This window comes from Caretta caretta, chromosome 3 (assembly GCF_965140235.1).
Source record: "Caretta caretta isolate rCarCar2 chromosome 3, rCarCar1.hap1, whole genome shotgun sequence".
Taxonomy (NCBI): Eukaryota; Metazoa; Chordata; order Testudines; family Cheloniidae; genus Caretta; species Caretta caretta.
In genome coordinates this window covers 176,121,300-176,141,617 of record NC_134208.1, presented here as the reverse complement: position 1 = coordinate 176,141,617, position 20,318 = coordinate 176,121,300, and the positions used below count along the sequence as shown (strand labels likewise).

Genomic DNA, 20,318 nt, shown 5'->3' with positions numbered 1-20,318 from the left:
AACTCTGTAAAGTTCTTTTTACTATAGAATTCTATTAGATTCATCTCTATTATATTCTGTGCACCTCTCCAAAAGGATTTTCTTTTTTCCTAAGGGTTTAAAGAGTCTAGGGACATCCATTCACATAAAAAAGAAAAACAAAATCCCATGACAATTCGGCACCACTGGCAGTGTGTGACAAAGGATTGAAATAGCGAGGTTATTCCTATTCAGAATTAAGATCTTATTGATAAACCGTGAATGGAAGCTTTGAAGAACATCTGCATACACCATGACGGACTGTTAGATCCTTACTTGTATGAGCTCTAAACTAGACAAAGCAATTAAAAAGGAAGAAAAAAATATGGCTATTTGTACTAACATGAAATTTGTTCCACATATTGCTCTGGCTGATCAGTCTATGAGAGTAAACAACAAAGCAGATTGTCTTGTAACTTTTCTAGGCATGAGTGAGAATTGCTTAGGGGGCATGCATTTATTATTAAAGCATCATGTATGCAGTTTATATGTAAAAATGAAGAGTGTGAAGAATGCCCTATGTGGCCACAGGGCTGTAAGACCAGCTGTAAGCAATAAGGTGTGTTTTTTTTTAAATAGGGCTTTAGTACAGTATGTGCTTTTGCGAACTACTAGTAATTACCCATGGACAGCAATTATTCCTTTTGCAACACCAAAATGACACATGCAAAACATTCTTCTGTTGATCCCTAAAGTGATCCAGGCAAAACAACTGTAGCTTACTCCCGTTTCCCATTTCTCCTCCTGCCAGGGCCTACATGAACCTGCCTTGAGTAATCTGAACCAATAGACACTGTTTAGACAGGCAACATTACACACAACTATTCAAAAGAACACAGCTTAAAATGATTCACCAAGAAAGACCCCATGCCAGCAAATACACTTCAGCAGCTAAAATCTTGATAAAGGGCTTGTTTGAGAAAATACACAGAAGAGCTTTGGGACTCTTAATTGTTGGGACTGTTGTACATTAGTTTCATACCATATATGACCTGCTCCTGCTCCCACTGAAGCCACTGGCAGTATCCCTAGCAAAAACAGTTGCCTAAGAGTACCTTTAATTGCCACGGAATACCAGTCTTCCTGATTTCTAGGGTTTTCCCCAAGCCTATATGCAAGTGTTGTATTACCCAATACAACCATTACTCTTCTATTATGAAAATATTTTGCTTATGCACTTTGCTTGGAAAGGGAATACTTTAGTGGGGAAAATACTAATAATTTAGTATGATGTGTATAACATCTATTTCTACAAATTTAACAGTTAGTGTCTGGTTTATAGCACATTTCCGCCCAAAACTAGACAAATAAGTACTTGGAAATAAATTCCAGGTATATTAAACAGCTCTAAGCTACTGCATCTTGGTTACTATCTTATTTATTTTTTCTTGTTGTCTGTCTATAATTCCAGGGCTAACATGGACAGCTATTCCTTAGAGATACAACAACATATACTTCATTAAGATAACATTTTCTTTTTAACATGATCTTAAGCAATACTGTGGTACACTGTTTTCCCAACAACAGTTGCTTGACAGATCTATTTAAAAAGCACCATTCATGGGAGGAACAAGATAAAACATTGAAAGGTCTTACCTTCACCTGAAGATCCTGAAAGATCTATGACGACATATACTCTTCCTTCTGGCTCCAAGTCAATCTGTATTTGAGAAAAGAATAAAACACTTAGACTGGTGCTCCCTTAATGAGTTCCTGTGTGCACCATTAATAGAAGAAAAGGAGTATTTGTGGCACCTTAGAGACTAACAAATTTATTTGAGCATAAGCTTTCATGAACTACAAATTTATTTGAGCATAAGCTGTAGCTCACGAAAGCTTATACTCAGATAAATGTGTTAGTCTCTAAGTTGCCAAAAGTACTCCTTTTCTTTCTGCGAATACAGACTAACACGGCTGCTACTCTGAACCCTGTCATTAACAGAAGTTTCCATTGACTCTTAAACTCGAAGGGAAAGGTCCCCAAACTGTGGGTCGCACAACGTTTGCAGGGGTGTGGTGTGGCCCAGGCCAGCCCCCATGTGTGGCAGGGAGGGAGTGCCACCCAATCCTGCTGTGCTCCAGCCCCGCCCACAGCTGTGGCCCTCTCTCCTGGCACCATGCCTGGCCCCATCCCCAGTCTTAGACCCTGGCTGCAGCTCCGTTTCCAGCCCTGGACCCGCTCCCAGCCACACCCAGACCCACAGCTGCGGCCCCAGCCTCAGCCCCCTAACCCCTGTCCGCATCCTCTTCTCCCCGCGCCCCTGGAGCCATGGCTCTGTTCCTGGCCCTGGCTTGGGGGGTGGGGAGTGTGCAGTCAGGGGTAAGGGGAGGCATGACCCTGAACAGTTTGGCAATCACTGCCCTAAGGCATGTCACTGTTCACAGAGCAAGTATCATGCTCTCACTAAACCTGACCCTGCAAAGAGCTAAGCACCTTTATGAGGTGCTAAGCAACCCCAACTCACACTGAAGTCAAGGGGTCTCCAGAACCTGCAGGATCAGTCCTGCTGCGTTTTACAAATCCAATAAGCTACCTTAGTACAGTAATAAGCTTTGTCAACTCTTCCCCATGCATTTTAACTACTTCTCCCAAGGACTGAAAAATCATTTTAAAAGGAAGTGGTACCAAATAACTTGGCTGTAACTTACACTAAGGCCAGGAATGCAGTGAGAAAAGTACACTTATAACTAATTCAGTTTCTGAACAGACACAGATGAATTCTGGTTGCAGAATATGGGGAATTAACGCACACAACTTCATTACCGTTAACATTTGTCTGGAAGTTCATTGTTATGTATTCCATCAGGCTAGCTTGCCTTTAGTATATTCAGCAGTAATACAAGAAACCTACAGGCCTGTATCCTGTAGGATATTAGCTTCAGTCATTAGCATAAGGCTTGAAGCCCATGAACTTTGGATAAATTACCTAATGGTCACCCCTAAGTTTTAGGGAACTGGAAATAGAGTGTGAAGGTGAATTTTGTCCAGAATGATACCAGCCAACCACAGGAACAAGAGCTAACATCTGCAGATATCTGACTACAAGAGTTCCATGTCAATGAATTGATGTGTATGAGAATAAGTTGAGATAATGAATGTAGGAGAAGGGGACCCCAACATAAGTAGGGTGAGGAAATACAAATAAGGAAGAGAGGAGAGATCTCTACTGACTATGCATTAGACACAGTGGTGTCAGAGTAACGTATTATAAAAGCAGTATCCCAGCCTGTGTGTGGGAGGAGAGAGAGATGTAGCCTTTGGGAGGTGCCAGGATGATGGCCACTGGTGATGGTGATTAGGAAGACAATGGCTAACATTCCAGGTTATTCTGCAAGGGACGGTGTGAGTATATGACAGGTTTCAGAGTAACAGCCGTGTTAGTCTATATTCGCAAAAAGAAAAGGAGTATTTGTGGCACCTTAGAGACTAACCAATTTATTTGAGCATAAGCTTTCGTGAGCTACAGCATCCAATGAAGTGAGCTGTAGCTCACGAAAGCTTATGCTCAAATAAATTGGTTAGTCTCTAAGGTGCCACAAGTACTCCTTTTCTTTTTGTGAGTATATGGATGTTCAGTTGTACATTCTGTATCATCTCAATCTAACTTAAAGAGTTAGAGTGCTTGTGACTTTGCTAAATGTATTAATAAGTTATTATACATATAGAAGGATTCCTATAGTGTGAGTGTTGCAACTGTGCACATCGGGATTCCCAACTACACAGTAATTTTAATACTGGGGTCTGATCTTGGGACAAGAACGTGTCAACCCTCAAAGTGATATCTGGGAATTCTTAAGTAATCATATAATTAATACATAACCTGTGACACCTTATGGCCCTGTCCTGTGAGATTCTGATTACCCTTTGCTCCCATGATGATGGATTTCAATGGGAACTGAGGATGCTCAGCACCTTTCAAGATAGAGTTCTTAAAAGTAGATCCGATTGGCTCTAGATATGGGAAGACATAGGTTTAGATAGATACCACAATGATGAATGCAGTATAAATGCCTAGATAGATACTATATTGCACTGTACATTTCATCATCGACTCTGAATTTCACTAATTATGTTAGATTATCTGACTACCAGCACATTACACAGACGGCTTTTGTGATTTAAATCTCTTTTCCTGAAACTTTAAAATAGTTTCAGTAAAAGGTAAGGAAAGAAAAATGTCTCATTTAAGTATATGAGCACACAGCATAACTAATGGCTCTTCCATTGAAATCTCAGTGGAATGTAGCAGTGTGTTTGGAAGCAACGCATAATGGGCTATATTTTACCCTCTTCCTACCTGACTGTGCAAGACTGCACCAACACCTACCTACATGGCCATTTAGGGCCTACTGGGATCACAGAGATTCATGCACAGTACAACTCCCCACAAGCAAGTGGGAGGAACAGAGTGGGGAGTAGGTGAAAATGGCACCTTTACCACCATGTATTGGCCAGGAATGGAGAGCAGAAGGAGGGGAGTAAGTGTCATTGTGCAAGGGGCTGACACTTCTTACTACCTAATCCAGCAGAGGTTCAATGCCTTCCTGAGGTGACAACTATGCACTGCCCCAGACCTCAGTCATCAGTTCCCAATCTACATCTGCTGAAGTGGGAAAAGGGGAGTGCTTAAGACCCGTAAGTGCTTGGAACTTTGTTTTCCTAAAGTCACACATTTTGGCTACTAAAAACACTAAAAAATGCATCTCAAGTCACAAATAATGCATTACATTAGAATCTTGCTAATACACACTAATGACTAGGAGACACTGGTCTCCTGATCTTTGCAAATTAGCAAGGAAGTGAATACACACAACAACAGAGCTAGGATCGCAAAATGTACTTTGCTCATTAATTTTGACAACTACAGTTTAGGTTGAATTATTTATGATAATATCTCACTCTCTTAGTTATAGGAAATTTCACGCTGGGGTTGCATCTTTGCTCAGATGTGGGGAGAAAGACAGTTTGGTTGAGGATTAAGTGGTGTGCAGATTTGCACGGTTCTACAATATTGTAGAGGGCGTCGAGGGGAAAGTCACAACAATAGTTAAAACATTATTTTCTTCACATTTTGGGAGAAAATTTCTCATTCAGGCTAAGTGGGATGAGTAGCTGGTAATGGTTTTGTTATAAACTGAAAAACAAAGGAATCTCTGGCAGTGCAGAGGGAGCGGTGACTGCATGTAACTCCCCAGCTTGGGGTTCATCAAAGGGAGATTAGGGAATATCAGGGGAAACGGTTGGGCCAGACTGTGCGCTGATATCCCCAGCTGGAGGACAGTCCCTTGGGGACCATGCCAGATGGTGTAAGTTAGAGCAGCCTTAACAGGCTCCTTCTGTTTCCAACTTTTCATGCTCACCTATAAGGCCCTTCAAAACATGGGAACCTCTCATTGCATGTCTGTTCTTGTCTCCTATTGGGTCACCCCAGTGTCCTTCACTCTGCCAATAACGTCCGCCTAATCCATCCGATAGCTTCTCACACAAATGTTTCTGCCGCTCTTCCACCAAAGGAGTCAGGGGAGGGATTCAAAGAGGGCTGAGGAGTGATCTGGTCAAACAATGGGCCAGGAAAGTAATCTTAGCAGCTGCACTTTGAATGCATCGGGAGGAAAGGAGATGGGGAGATGGGTGTTAGGAAGATCAAGGAGGAGGTGCTTGTCCAGACATGGGATGAGGATTGCCTGGTTGAGTGGTTTTCCATGAATATCAGTAAAGTGTTAAATATTTAGTGAGGACATTTGTAATAATTTCCAAAATAGAAATAAAAATGAATAAAAATGCTACTACTGAAATACTATTTATCTCCTTTTGCAGTTTTTAAGATATTAGGAGATCAGAAGCACAGGTGCAAGGACAGGCTTTGAAGTCTGAGCTGATGGTTGCTTTTGAACAATTTCTATAGTACTCCACCAATGGCTGCTTGGAAGAAAAATACTTCTAGGGCTCCATCATACCAGCCTCACATAATGTTTACTTGGGCTTTCAATAAAGGCCTTTGAATTTGAAAAATCAAACTCTCCCTCCCACCTGCCCAACCCCAAGACACTGCCCCCGCCAAAGTCAGTCAATACTTCTCCTGAGTAGCTGAAGGTGTCACAGCAGATATAAATAAGTGTTCTTTCTGTCCTCTGTGTGTGTGTGTGTGTGTGTCTCTCTCTCTCTCTCTGTCTCACCTGCCCACCCCCATCCGGCAGCCCAAGGCAGAGCCTTGAGCTCTGAACTCATTTCTACCACGAAGTGAGCAGCTTCCACCAGCTATTCCAAACTCTCTCCTCTCCGTTCGTTACTCCCAGAGAATTTATTGAAGTAATTTTCTAACAAAGGATTTCACCAGTTAAACTGAATGCTCCAGTACTGACGACACAGCTTTACTTATAGGTTTATAAAAACGCACCTTTCCACTTCACTCAGGATACACACGCGTGTCAAATGTGTGCTTTTATCACAGGCAAAAACTAGTCCTCTCCATATAAATAGTCTCTGCCCTCTCAGAAATGATTGTGAAGACAGATTGGTCTTCATCTGACTTCTAAAGGCCAAGAAGCTCAGGGTGAAAATCATGGACCCATTGAAGTCAAGGGGAGTTTTGTCAGTGACTTCAGTGGTCTCAGGATTTCACTCTCTGCCTCTGTTGGGTCACTGAGGGGGAGGCGGAAAGGGAGGGAAAACTTGCTCTAGAATTGAGTACCTTCCACTAAGCCCACCTCGTGCCAGCAGCTCGAAGACATTTACATCAAATGACTTAGTTCAAATGCTCCAGCTGACCTCGTCTGCCACAGACCCAAAGCTCACTGAAGTCAATTAGGATATGTCTGCAATGCAGCTGGGAGATGTGATTCCCAGAGCAGGCAGGCAGACTTGTGCCGGCACACCTTGCACTAGCATACTAAAAATGGCAGTGCAGACGCAGCAGCAGCAGTGGCTCAAGCTAGCCCCCCAAATCCAAACCTGCCCAACTCCCAGGTCTGAGCTCTGGTGGCTAGCCTGAGCCCACAACCTCCACACTGCTATTTTTAGCATGCTCGCTCAGGGAGAACTAGTGTAAATCTGTCTACTCATACTGGGAATCATGCCTCCCAGCTGCAGTACAGACATACCTATAGAGTCTTGGACTTTGGATCAGGCCCTTCATGGATAATCCCAGAAATGGAAAAGCAGTGTCTATTGGCAATTCATAGAATCATAGAATATCAGGGTTGGAAGGGACCTCAGGAGGTCATCTAGTCCAACCCCCTGCTCAAAGCAGGACCAATCCCCAATTTTTGCCTCAGATCCCTAAATGGCCCCCTCAAGGATTGAACTCACAACCCTGGGTTTAGCAGTCCAATGCTCAAACCACTGAGCTATATGCTGGCATAAATGTTTATATTTCATTGCATAGAGACTACATTGATGAGAGTGTGAAGACCTCAACTAAATTAGACAGAGGTGGTCTCTCAGAGAGCTAGGATCAAAGCTATACAGGGCTTTCAACTCCAAAAGCCTCACTTTAAATTGAACCTGGTGGACAATTAGTGAAAAAATATTCCCGTATCCTGACATCACCTAAAAAGCAATGCAAAAAGCTATCAAGTGATCTTGAAATGCTGTCTAAAGGCGTGTGCGTTGCAATTACACAGTGTAGAAACCAGTTACTTGCATCATTTTAAGCAAAGTGCAAATCTGAAAGCAACTTTTTCAAATGCCTATAAAGACACTTGCAGGAGGCCACCAATGTCACCTGTAGTTCCAGAAGCAGTTGCTGATGGATCAAATTCAATTCAGGTAACAGTGGGCACAACTTGAATGCAATGGGGGTTACACCTGCTCATGGCAGGTATGAACCTGACCCTTCCATTTGGCTAAAATATGTTTGCATCTTTGACTACGACTTGGAGCATTTTTCTGTGTAGGGAGATGCTCGGAGAAGTTATTTATGAAAAGAAAAAGCAGGGTAGCAGAGAGCAAACCAAGGTGTGAACACAGCTTGCCTGAGTAACAGAGATGAGTCGATCCAAGCTGAACTTTGTTATAACCAAGAACTAAATCTATATTGTGTCCTATGCCGCGCAGACTATGAGCTCAACACATAACAAAAACATATGTAAAAATACATTAGAGAAGAGTTTGAACACCACCAAAACAGATTTGTCTTTGCTTCCTGCATAAGCCAATTTCATGGCATCAATTAAAGTGTCTAGTAGTAGGTGCAGAGTAAGATGAATCATATCTGTTTTCTAAATACAACCTATTAATAGCCCCCTTATTCCTGATGTGGAAATAAAGTGAAACAATAGCTGCATTACAGCAATGATCTTGAAAAATTCCAGGCATGAATAAAACATATGACTTGGTCTGTTTCAGGGAAAATAAAGCAGCTGTTCACAAAAACAGACCTGCTTTCCACATACACCTGTTGAAACCATGCCCAAATTTCAGCATATCATCATTTCTACTTTGGTACTTATATAGCACTCATCACCATACTATCAAGTGCCTCACAATTATTCATGGATTTTATCTTCAACAGAGCTGTGAGGTACAGGAGTTTCACCCTCATTTTATAGATGGGAAATGGAGACACAAGTTAGATTAAGTGGCTTGCCCCAAGGTTACACAAGACATCTGGGGCTTGGCCAGGAACCAAACCCAGGATTCCTGAGGCCTAGACTAGTGCCATATACACTGACTAGACCATCCTTCCTTCTTTTCCTTTAAGCTTCACTTATTCAGAACATGCACATCCTGTCTTCCTGTAACATTAGCCACTGACATCTAAGTAATGTTTTCACGACTATATTGGCTACATACTTCAGAGCCAATTTTTCTCTTTATTCAAGGAGTAATACTGGAGAATCAAGGATCGAACACTTCCTTCCCCCTCCCCCAAGCATTTCCAAATCATGGCAGTTTTTAGGCTGCTCTAAAGCAGTTTGAAACTCAATCTGAGCTCACAGGGATTTGTGCAAGTTTATGTCCCACTAGTTTTAGTTTGTGAGTTTGCATCGCCTGAATTTAGTGCTGAGTTCCAGGTAAACCCAAAACTTGCCCAGTAGCCCCATGTTTTTCCTGATTTCAGACTGAAGCTATGCAGAGCTACCCAGCTCTGAAAAAAAATACAAAACCCCAGGCATAATGCTCCTAATTTGGGGTTTCTTTAAGAAAGTTTTTCACTTCTCCAAGAAGATTGGATGTAATGATTTGGGATGCACTGATGCTTCATCTAAATATGAAAAAGCTCTGAGCAGCAAATTTCACTCTTGGTAATTCCTGAATAATTCCACTGGTTAAAGAGTGACCTCTCTGACTTCAACAGAGTTACCCCAAATTGACAGTGATACAGTCAGAAAGCTGAATCTGACCTTACAGAACAAGTTCAGACACGATGTAAAGCAGTTGCAACTCCATTCACATCAGTGGACCTACACCTGCTTAAAACAGGTTTGAATTTGGCCCTAGAAGCATGGACTATGACAATCATCCTGAAGTCACTTATGTACAATACAAGCATGTCATCTAAGATTAGGTGCATTATTTTTATTTAAAATCTAACTTGGCTCTTGACAGATAAATCTAAGAATAGGTGATGACATAACATTTAGGTCTTCAAGGGGTAGTGACTGTATAACAACATTTCCCATAACTCAACTAGCTAACAGTCTAATGTTGGGATCAGTTCTACTCTGATGTCTTCGAGACAAGTTACTGAACACTACAGGGTGCATAAGAAAGCTTTCAACCTCACAGCTGACTGGGATTTGTGGTCCATTTGAAGCAGTAAAAACTAAATGGACCTAAGCAATGAAGCAGCAGCAGAAAAAAAAAATCTTTGTACTGAAATACAAGGATTTTTTTTGTGACATTGAAGGATTATCCAATACTTGGACAGCTTATGGGATAAACTTCTAAGCACGTGATTTGACTCTGCAGATGGTCATATTTGTAATGTAGGATTTTTGAAAGCCAAAATATACTAATAACGCTACTGAACATATAAAAAGCAGAATGGTTTCTTCTTGCATTACAAGTAATGCCACTATCTCCTTTCAGAAAAAACCTGCATGGGATGGTTACCTGAAAAAACTAATATAACTCTAGATTAGTTTCTTTTTGCAATTTTGTGCATACATTTATTATTTTCATGTAATCTCTTTGTATGATGCCTGCACATTGGTTAGTTAATTACAATATCTGCAATCTTAAAAGCAACAAGATCTCTTCCCCAGTGGCTCTCACTACCCATAGTAGTGACAAGGAGTGTAATGGGAAGCAGCAGAAGTGCTTTGCAGCCTGTTCTCCAACGTTTACCAAAATTAAAATGTTACCTTGCGTTAGGGAGAGAATATCCCTAGTTGCAAGAGCATTTTGTGCCAGTTGTCAGTTTTACTAAGAGAGTCTTGTAACCAGTCCCTTTCATTCCTCCCTGGGTGATTGAGACTGTGTTTTATAATATATGATGCTAATGGAATATACTCAACAAAACTCTGGATTGTACAATCACATTCAAAACTGAGGTCAGTACTCAACAGTCACAGGAAAAACAGCATAAATATAAGAAATATATTTGTCGTGATTAAAAAAGAATGACTGAAAATAGAAACTTCCATCTGTCCTTGGGTTTATGTTGTGTAGCAACAAGATTTTGACAGATTTTACCTTCTGTTTTCTACTTAAAAAGCTAAAAACAGGAGTTTCTGTTTAATACTCTAACAGCAAAAATAAATTAAGGGTGGAGTTTGTCAAAAGCTTCCTGACTCAGTTAGACAGACTGCAGCTAGATTCCCTTATCTAGCCGGCTAAAAAATAGCAACGTAGACATGGTGGCTTAGGCAGCAGCTTGGCTTCTCAGGCCCACCCAACACCCTGGGTCTGAGCTCAGTGGCCAGCCCAAATCTCCACCAGAGCCACAACAACCTCACTTCTATTTTTAACACATTAGCTCAAGCTGAGCTAGCGCAAATCTGTCTACCTGAGCGGGGATACTCGCTCCCAGCGGCAGTGTGGATAAACCTTAAGTGACTTGAAAGCACAACTCCCATTCAAAGATGCTTCTGAAAATGCTACCGTAAATTCTGTTACGGCCACCATCAGGCACAAGAAAAAATCCCAGTCAGAAATATCAGAGTAGAGAGATGGTTATTATGGTTCCCACCTTTAACTTTGTACTAGTGTGACAAAGTCAGCTGTGGCACTGTTGTGAGATTTACACTATCGTCGTCATCATACGATGCAATGTCATTTTGCAGCTGATGAGATTGTGGCTATATGTTATCCTGCAGTAACATAATATGATCCCCAAAGCACTTCTACAGCATTTTTCTATCTTCCAAAGTGCTATAAAACCAGCCAATTAATTAGCCAACAGCAAGTATGGGACCTGACAACATCCCAAAAACCATTCAGGTTGATCTCACAAAATTAGGCACTGGTGGCCTAAATGGACATATAGCTGCATATGGAAGAAGAGTTACTAAAAAAGCAGTAAGAGAAAAGGGAAGAAAAAGGTAATGCATGGTATAAATAACCAAACCACAAAATCCCCCCTCCAGATTAAAACACACCCTCCAAAGTTCAGAATGTTCCACCCATGGATTAAGATGACTCCAGAATCCCTTGATGGAAGAAGTTTGATGTGGAGTTCAATGTATGGTACCACGAAGCTGAGGATTTTAATTTGCACAGGTTAAAGAGATCCTGACAAGTAGGTCAGGTCCTAAAAAAAAATCTCTACCACAGCCAGAAAAAAGGAGCAGGGATATGCAACGTCATGAACAAAAACAGTCTTTCTGTGCAGATTTAAACATTCCCATGCACTGTCTGTGATCGAGATATTGCAGCAGTGTTACAATCATTAGATCCAGAAAGGGAATCTGCAGTTCATATAAACTATGAAAAGTAAATTAGCCATTTAAAATTTTCATTTCCAATAATTTAAGAGTTGATGTGATTTTGTTTATAGCTATTAGAATCATAGAATCATAGAAGAAAAGGGTTGAAGAGAACTCAGGAGATCATCTAGTTCAACCCCCTGCTCAAGGCAGGACCAACATCAACTAAATCATCCCAGCCAGGGCTTTGTCAAGCCAGGCCTTAAAAACCTCTGTGTGTGAGACCTGCATCTGTGTGTTTATTAGATACCAAAATTTAAAACATCTCAGGAACAAGCAAAACAATCTGATTTTACTATGTTTTCATTTTAATTTCAACACATAACACATAAAAGGACCCCTCTACCAGACTCTAGGCATTGCTGATAAATAAGTAAAAACTCTGCAATCCAATAAAGACACAAAGAGCAGTAGCATCAAACAAGCTTTTCTTTGCACCAAAGGAGCCAGACTAAAACTAAGTCTCTCCACCTCAATTCCCACAAACTTTGTACACAGTCCTGAATCCCCACCAAACCTCCCTAACTAGATGGGCTTTGCAGTGTGCTCTTTGGGCATCAAACGTGGAAACTGAGAGGGGAAAAAGTCTGATTGCTGAATTACATTATCTGCAGAAGAACTGATTTCACAGGCCACCTACTTAATTGTGAGAGAAACATATTTTTGACTTTTAAAAGAAGCTATTGAACATAAACGTATTTGGTATTTTGAGGAAATGCCTCCAGAATGTCTCCTATTTGTCCTCTATTCTTCTATTCTCACCCTATAGCTCTGTGTCCTTCCCTCTGGTCAGGATACGACTTCTTCTCGAACCAGCCAATAAATCTCCTTACACTAGCAAGATGCAGGGGAGTTCCCCTCCCACAGAAACTAAATATACATCTTACACACTGCTCACAGCTCTTTGTAGCTCTGGGAAATATTGACATGGGTCAGAACTCCCATTTAGCAATGCACTGCCACACAGATCATAGAGCTGCCTGTCAGCATAAATGTTAAGAGTTTTGAAATTGATCCTCATAATTATGAAGACATTTCACAGTTTGCTGCCCGGGATCCGATCACAGCAATATAAAGAAGTTGAGAAATTGTAGCCATGGTAAGCTCTATAATTTATTCACTCAAACTCAAGCATATATGAGACATCAAAGATCGAGCAAAAATTCAAATATGACCTATAGAAAAGATCAAACATTTCTCAGTACCAGACATAACACAGAAAAGAGGAAGCCAGTGAAAACAAGACCCGGTTTGAATAATCACAGCATTCAGAAATCAATTTTAAAAAAAAACCCAACCACACACACACACACACACACCTATTTATTAACACATATATTGAAATCCAGATACAATATACTAAAATTGGATATCATGGGTCTTCAGTACATCTGCACAAGCTAATGATGTGATCTACCATGACTTACTGTGGCAAGAGTCCCCCAGGCTGCTATGGGAAATAGTTTTTGAACTATAAACACATAAAATAAAAAAGAACTTCTCTGCCTATACTGAGACAGATTGTCTTGTGCACCACTGGACTGGGACTCAGGAAATCAGAGTGCAATTTCCAGCTCTGTTACAGACTTCCAGTGTGACCTAGGACAAGTCACCATACTCCTCATCCCTTAGCTCCCCATCTATAAAATGGGGATCATATTCGTCCTTTGTCTGCCTTATCTATTTAGATTAGAGGGTCTTTAGGGTAGGGATTGTCTTTTACTATGTGTTTGTACAGCATCTAGCACAATGGGTAAAACAATATATAGTAAATACATTTCTTCTACTGGAAAAAGAGAACCATCTTCTACAGTATAATTGAAGCAAGAGCTGCACATGGAAGCAAACCTCTAGATGGATATCCAAGTGACAAAAAACGTATGTGGTGTGGCAGGAAGGCATTACTGCTAAGTACCAGTGCCAAACCTATACGGTAGCCTCACACCTCATCTCATCGGTTATGCCAGAAGAGCTATTTTAAGAGTATTTTAGCCCTGGTCTACACTACGAGTTTAGGTCAAATTTAGCAGCATTAAATAGATTTAACCCTGCACCCATCCACACGACGAAGCCATTTACTTCGACTTAAAGGGCTCTAAAAATCGATCTCTGTACTCCTCTCCCAAAGAGGGGATTAGCGCTGAAATCGACCTTGCTGGGTCGAATTTGGGGTAGTGTGGTCGCAATTAGACAGTATTGGCCTCCGGGAGCTATCCCAGAGTGCTCCATTGTGACTGTTCTGGACAGCACTCTCAACTCAGATGCACTGGCCAGGTAGATAGGAAAAGGCCCGCAAACTTTTGAATCTCATTTCCTGTTTGGCCAGCGTGGCAAGCTGCAGGTGAGTGCAGATCTCATCAGCAGAGGTGACCATGATGGAATCCCAGAATCGCAAAAGAGCTCCAGCATGGACCGAACAGGAGGTACGGGATCTGATCGCTGTATGGGGAGACGAATCTGTGCTATCAGAACTCCGTTCCAAAAGACATAATGCCCAAACATTTGAAAAAATCTCCAAGGGCATAAAGGACAGAGGCTATAACAGGGACCCGCAGCAATGCCGTGTGAAACTTAAGGAGCTCAGGCAAGCCTACCAAAAAACCAGAGAGGCAAATGGCCGCTCGGGGTCAGAGCCCCAGACATGCCGCTTCTATGATGAGCTGCATGCCATTCCAGGGGGTGCAGCCACCACTACCCCACCCCTGTGATTTGACTCCATCAATGGATTATCCCACAACAGGGATGCGCATTTTGGGGACGAGGAAGATGAGGAGGAGGTTGAAGATAGCGCACAGCAAGCAAGCGGAGAAACCGCTTCCCCTGAGAACCAGGAACTGTTTCTCACCCAGGACCTGGAGCCAGCAGCCCTCGAACCCACCCAAAGCGGGTTCTCGGACCCGCCAGGTGGAGAAGGGACCTCTGGTGAGTGTACCTTTGTAAATATAATACATGGTTTAAAAGCAAGCGTGTTTAATGATTAATTTGTGGTCAGTACAGCTACTGGAAAAGTCTGTTAATGTGTCTGAGGATGGAGCGGAAATCCTCCAGGGACATCTCCATAAAGCTCTTCTGGATGTACTCCCAAAGCCTTTGCAAAAGGTTTCTGGGGAGGGCAGCCTTATTCCGTCCTCCATGGTAGGACACTTTACCATGCCAGGCCAGTAGCACGTAATTGGGAATCATTGCATTACAAAGCATGGCAGCGTATTGTCCTGGTGTTTGCTGGCATTCAAGCAACATCCGTTCTTTATCTCTCTGTGTTATCCTCAGGAGAGTGATATCATTCATGGTCATCTGGTTGAAATAGGGAAATTTTATAAAGGGGACATTCAAAGGTGGCCATTCCTGCTGGGCTGTTTTCCTGTGGCTGAATAGAAATCTTCCCCGCTGTTAGCCATGCGGAGGGGGGAGGAGTGAAGCGATCATCCCAGAGAATTGGGTGTGTGTAAGGGGGGGTTAGTTGGGTTTGTGCTGCACGTTAACCCAAAAATCGCAGCCCCTCCTTTTAAATTGCCAACACATTTTAAATGGCCAACCCAACAGCTGTTTGGTATGGGAAATGAGGGCGCTGCTGTTTGAAACCATTCCCACATGTTATGAAGGTTAAAGAAGCCAAAAGACTGTGGCTTACCATGGCTGCCGACTTCTGTTGCCCACCGGCCCTGCATGTGTGATCTCTCACACCAAACCAGCAGACCCTCAAAATAAGAGGCAAAACGCGACCTTGTACTGAATGCACATGTGCTATATAATGTTAACAGCAAGGTTCACCCTGAAAGAGTTTACCCATTGTTCTCTAAAATGTGTCTTTTTAAATACTAATTTCCCTTTTTTTCCCTCTCGCAGCTGCAAATATTTCTACTCTCCCCCTATCATCTCCGTCCCAGAGGCTAGCGAAGATTAGAAGATAAAAAAAACACACTCGCGATGAAATGTTCTCTGAGCTCATGCAGTCCTCCCACACTGAAAGAGCCCAGCAGAATGCATGGAGGCAGACAACGTTAGAGTCCAGGAAAGTACAATATGAACACGAGGACAGGTGGCAGGTTGAAGATAATAAGTGGTGGGTTGAAGATGATAGGTGGCATCAGCTTGCTGACAGAAGGCAGGAGTCAGTGCTGAGGCTACTGGAGGATCAAACGGATATGCTCCGGCGTATGGCTGAGGTGCAGGAAAGGCAGCATGAGCACAGACCCCCGCTACAGCCCCTGTGTAACCAACCGCCCTCCTCCCCAAGTTCCATAGCCTCCTCACCTGCCCAAGAACGCGGTGGCGGGGCCTCCAGGCACCCAACCACTCCACCCCAGAGGACTGCCCAAGCAACAGAAAGCTGGCATTCAATAAGTTTTAAAGTGCAGTGTAGCCTTGTCCTTCCCTCCTCCGCCACCCCTCTCAGGCTACCTTGGCAGTTATCCCCCTATTTGTGTGATGAATTAATAAAGAATGCATGAATTTGAAGCAACAATGACTTTATTGCCTCTGCAAGCGGTGATCAAAGCGGGGAGGGGAGGGTGGTTAGCTTACAGGAAAGTAGAGTGAACCAAGGGGTGGGGGTTTTCATCAAGGAGAAACAAACAGAACTTTCACACCGTAGCCTGGCCATTCCTGAAACTGGTTTTCAAAGCTTCTCTGATACACACCATGCCCTCCTGTACTCTTCTAACCGCCCTGGTGTCTGGCTGCACGTAATCAGCGGCCAGGCGATTTGCCTCAACCTCCCACCCCGCCACAAACGTCTTCCCCTTACTCTCACAGATATTGTGGAGCCCACAGCAAGCAGTAATAACAATGGGAATATTGGTTTCGCTGAGGTCTAAGCAAGTCAATAAACTGCACCAGCGTGCTTTTAAATGCCCAAATGCACATTATACCACCATTCTGCACTTGCTCAACCTATAATTGAACAGCTCCTGACCACTGTCCAGGCTGTCTGTGTATGGCTTCATGAGCTATGGCATTAAGGGGTAGGCTGCATCCCCAAGGATAACTATAAGCATTTCAACATCCCCAACTGTTATTTTCTGGTCTGGGAAGAAAGTCCCTTGCTGCAGCTGTTGAAACAGACCAGAGTTCCTGAAGATGCAAACATCATGTACCTTTCCCGGCCATCCCACATTGATGTTGGTGAAACATCCCTTGTGATCCACCAGCGCTTGCAGCACTACTGAAAAGTACCCCTTTCAGTTTATGTACTCGCTGCCTTGGTGCTCTGGTGCCAAGATAGACGGAACCCATATCCTTATCGCCCCACCACAGTTAGGGAGTCCCATTGCAGCAAAGCCATCCACTATGACCTGCACATTTCCCAGAGTCACTACCCTTGACAGCAGCAGCTCAGTGATTGCATTGGCTACTTGGATCACAGCAGTCCTCACAGAAGATTTGCCCGCTCCAAATTGATTCCCGATTGACCGGTAGCTGTCTGGCATTGCAAGCTTCCACAGGGCTATCGCCACTCGCTTCTCAACTGTGAGGGCTGCTCTCATCTTGGTATTCATGCGCTTCAGGGCAGAGAAAGCAAGTCACAAAGTTCCATGAAAGTGCCCTTACACATGCGAAAGTTTCGCAGCCATTGGGAATCATCCCAGACCTAGAACACTACACGGTCCCACCATCTGTGTTTGTTTCCCGGGCCCAGAATTGGCGTTCCACGACATGAACCTGTCCCATTACCACCATGATGTCCACACTGCCGGGGCCCGTACTTTGAGAGAAGTCTGTGTCCATGTCCTCATCACTCTCCTCACAGCACTGCCACCACCTACTCGCCTGCTTTTGCAGGTTCTGGTTCTGCATATACTGCTGGATAATGCGCGTGGTGTTTAGAACAGTGATAACTGCCGCGGTGATCTGAGCGGGCTCCATGCTTGCCGTGGTGTGGCATCTGCAGGAGAGCACAAGAGCAGAGTGGCAGCGGAAGCAGCGGGTAGATGACGATGCTGACAACAATATGGCGCCCACACTGAAAAAGGCACGAAACGATTGTCGGCCGTTGCTTTCACAGAGGGAAGAGCAAGGGGTAGGCTGGCAGCAGATGGTGCAGTATGACTGCTAGCTGTCATCGTCTCCTGGGTACTCATGGTGCTGCTGGCTGGAAGAGCAGCCTGAGGCAGAATGGCCCCTCAGGGATTGAACTCACAACCCTGGGTTTAGCAGGCCAATGCTCAAACCACTGAGCTATCCCTCTGCCAATATTCCAGGCAGGACTGAATCTCCATTAGACAAAACTTACAGAAGAGAAGAGAATGACCAGAGTCACTCCCATTTATGTCCAGGCGCCCCTGACAGACCTCACCGAAGTCTGCCAGGAGCACCCATGTCCGCCCAGGCACCCCGACCGACCTCACCGAGGCCGGCCAAGAGCACCTAGGAGACGACAAGGACAGCTACCAGTCGTAATGCACCATCTGCTGCCACAAGGCAATGAGCTGTTGCTGTGCAGCAATGCAGTCCCGCGTCTGCCAGCACCCAGGAGACATACAGTGACCTGAGCAGGTTCCATGCCTGCCGTGGTATGGCGTCTGCACGAGTAACCCAGGAAAAAAGGCGCGAAACGATTGTCTGCCGTTGCTTTCAGGGGGTGGGGGGGGGGGGCTGACGACATGTATCCAGAACCACCTGCGACAATGTTTTTGCCCCATTGGCATTGGGATCTCAACCCAGAATTCCAATGGGCGGCGGAGACTGCGGGAACTCTGGGATAGCTACCCACAGTGCAACACTCCAGAAGTCAATGCTAGCCTCGGTACTGTGGACACACTCCGCCAACTTAATGGTCTTAAGTGGGGGGACACACGATCGACTGTATAAAATCAATTTCTAAAAAACTGACTTCTATAAATTCAACCTAATTTTGTAGTGTAGAGCCTTAGAGCTTTTCTTTCTGCCTTTAAATCTAGGCTTTCGTGCTATTATTTCACCACCACAGCACATTCCTAATGAGTATTAGTAACCTCTAAACTAATACATCTGGGGAGGGGGATAAACTTGCTTGGGAGCTACTGCCTGGTTGAAGTGAACTAGATGGGAGTTCTAGCTGATGGAGGAGAGCAATCAGACTGGTGGGAGACACTGAGTGGCAAGGAAAGGGGAGAGTCACAGTGGGTGGTGGGGTGGGGTTTGTTGGATGGTTAATGGAAGGCAGTAAACTGTGGACAGGAAATCAGGCACAGAATCAGGCAGGAAGTTGTCACACTGGATCACAGCAGTGATCCATCTGCTCCAGTATCCTGCCTTTTGGCAGTTGCCAGTGACAGCACATTCAGAAGAATACTTTGCAGTGGCAGCTATTGGATAAGCGTCCTGCAGATAGTTTCCTCATAACACAACCCTCCACAGTTTATGCCCCAGAGCTTATGGGTTTTTATCCCTCCCAAGCTCTATTTAAACAAATTACTATTATCCATAATACAATTTTTAATACTTTTTGGACTCCTGGACCCAGATATTTAAAGGTATTCAGGTGTTGCTGTGCAATACTGAACTGATTTAGGAGCCTTAAAATCTCATTTTCAGAAGGGTTATAGATATTTAGGTGCCATCGCTGCCATGACATCCTTGGGGAAACTCCTTTTGTCCTTTCTTCAGTCTTTAAATATGGTACTATACAATTTAATACATACATACATACACACACAAATATAACCCACAAAAATCGGTTAAGAGCACTGTTAAAAAAATCCACAACCATGATTAGAAAAAACTGATAACAGCAGTACAGTCAGAAATCTTCACAATATTTCATGCGAATAAACAAGTAATTCAGAAAAGTCAACAGAACCTTAGACTAATGGTTCAGGAAATTTTGCTAAAACCTGGTCTACACAGCTTTTGTATCAGTATAATTATTTCAGTTAGGGATGGGGTTTTTAACCGACCATTATTATACCAGTGTAAAGATGATCTATACTGGTATAAACGTATTTTTCTTCCCTTGTGGGAATAAGCTATACCAATATAAGCACATTTATATTGATTTAACTGTGTCCATACTATAGAGGTATAATTAAAGCTGCACACAAAAACTATACAAGCCTTAAGACAACCTGAAACACAAGGGGAAAACACACACACACACACACTGCACACGCGTGCACACACACGTCTCTTGGGGAAGAGACAGACGAAACAACATGCAAGACAGAAGTTTGCATGAAGCCACTCATTTGAAACACATCTGTTTAATATATTTAGAGAAGGAAAAGAAAATCTTCAGTGTGCAAACAGCTTCCCAAGCAGATGGTTATATGATTTCAGAATAAGGAATTTACATCATGTGGTAAAAATTGACCTGCAGTTTCATCACAAAGCTTTTTCAAAGTCTGCACTACCACTACTGCAGTGTCACTTCCCAAAGTGGAAGGAAATAATTAGCTGCCGTGTAGCTGTAACATTCTCCAGCACCACGCAATCTCTTTAAATGTTTCTTT

General features: G+C 43.2%; 1 protein-coding gene across 6 annotated transcripts in view; it reads right to left on the bottom strand.

Annotated features, from left to right (window-relative positions):
• PRKCE (protein kinase C epsilon) overlaps nt 1–20,318 on the bottom strand; it is a 524,967-nt gene that overhangs the window by 360,874 nt on the left and 143,775 nt on the right. For all 6 annotated transcript variants that reach the window (XM_048842980.2, XM_048842979.2, XM_048842982.2 and 3 more), the window contains exon 2: nt 1,615–1,678. In XM_048842980.2, the coding sequence (XP_048698937.1) occupies nt 1,615–1,678 (64 nt within the window). The remainder of the gene's footprint in view (nt 1–1,614; nt 1,679–20,318) is intronic.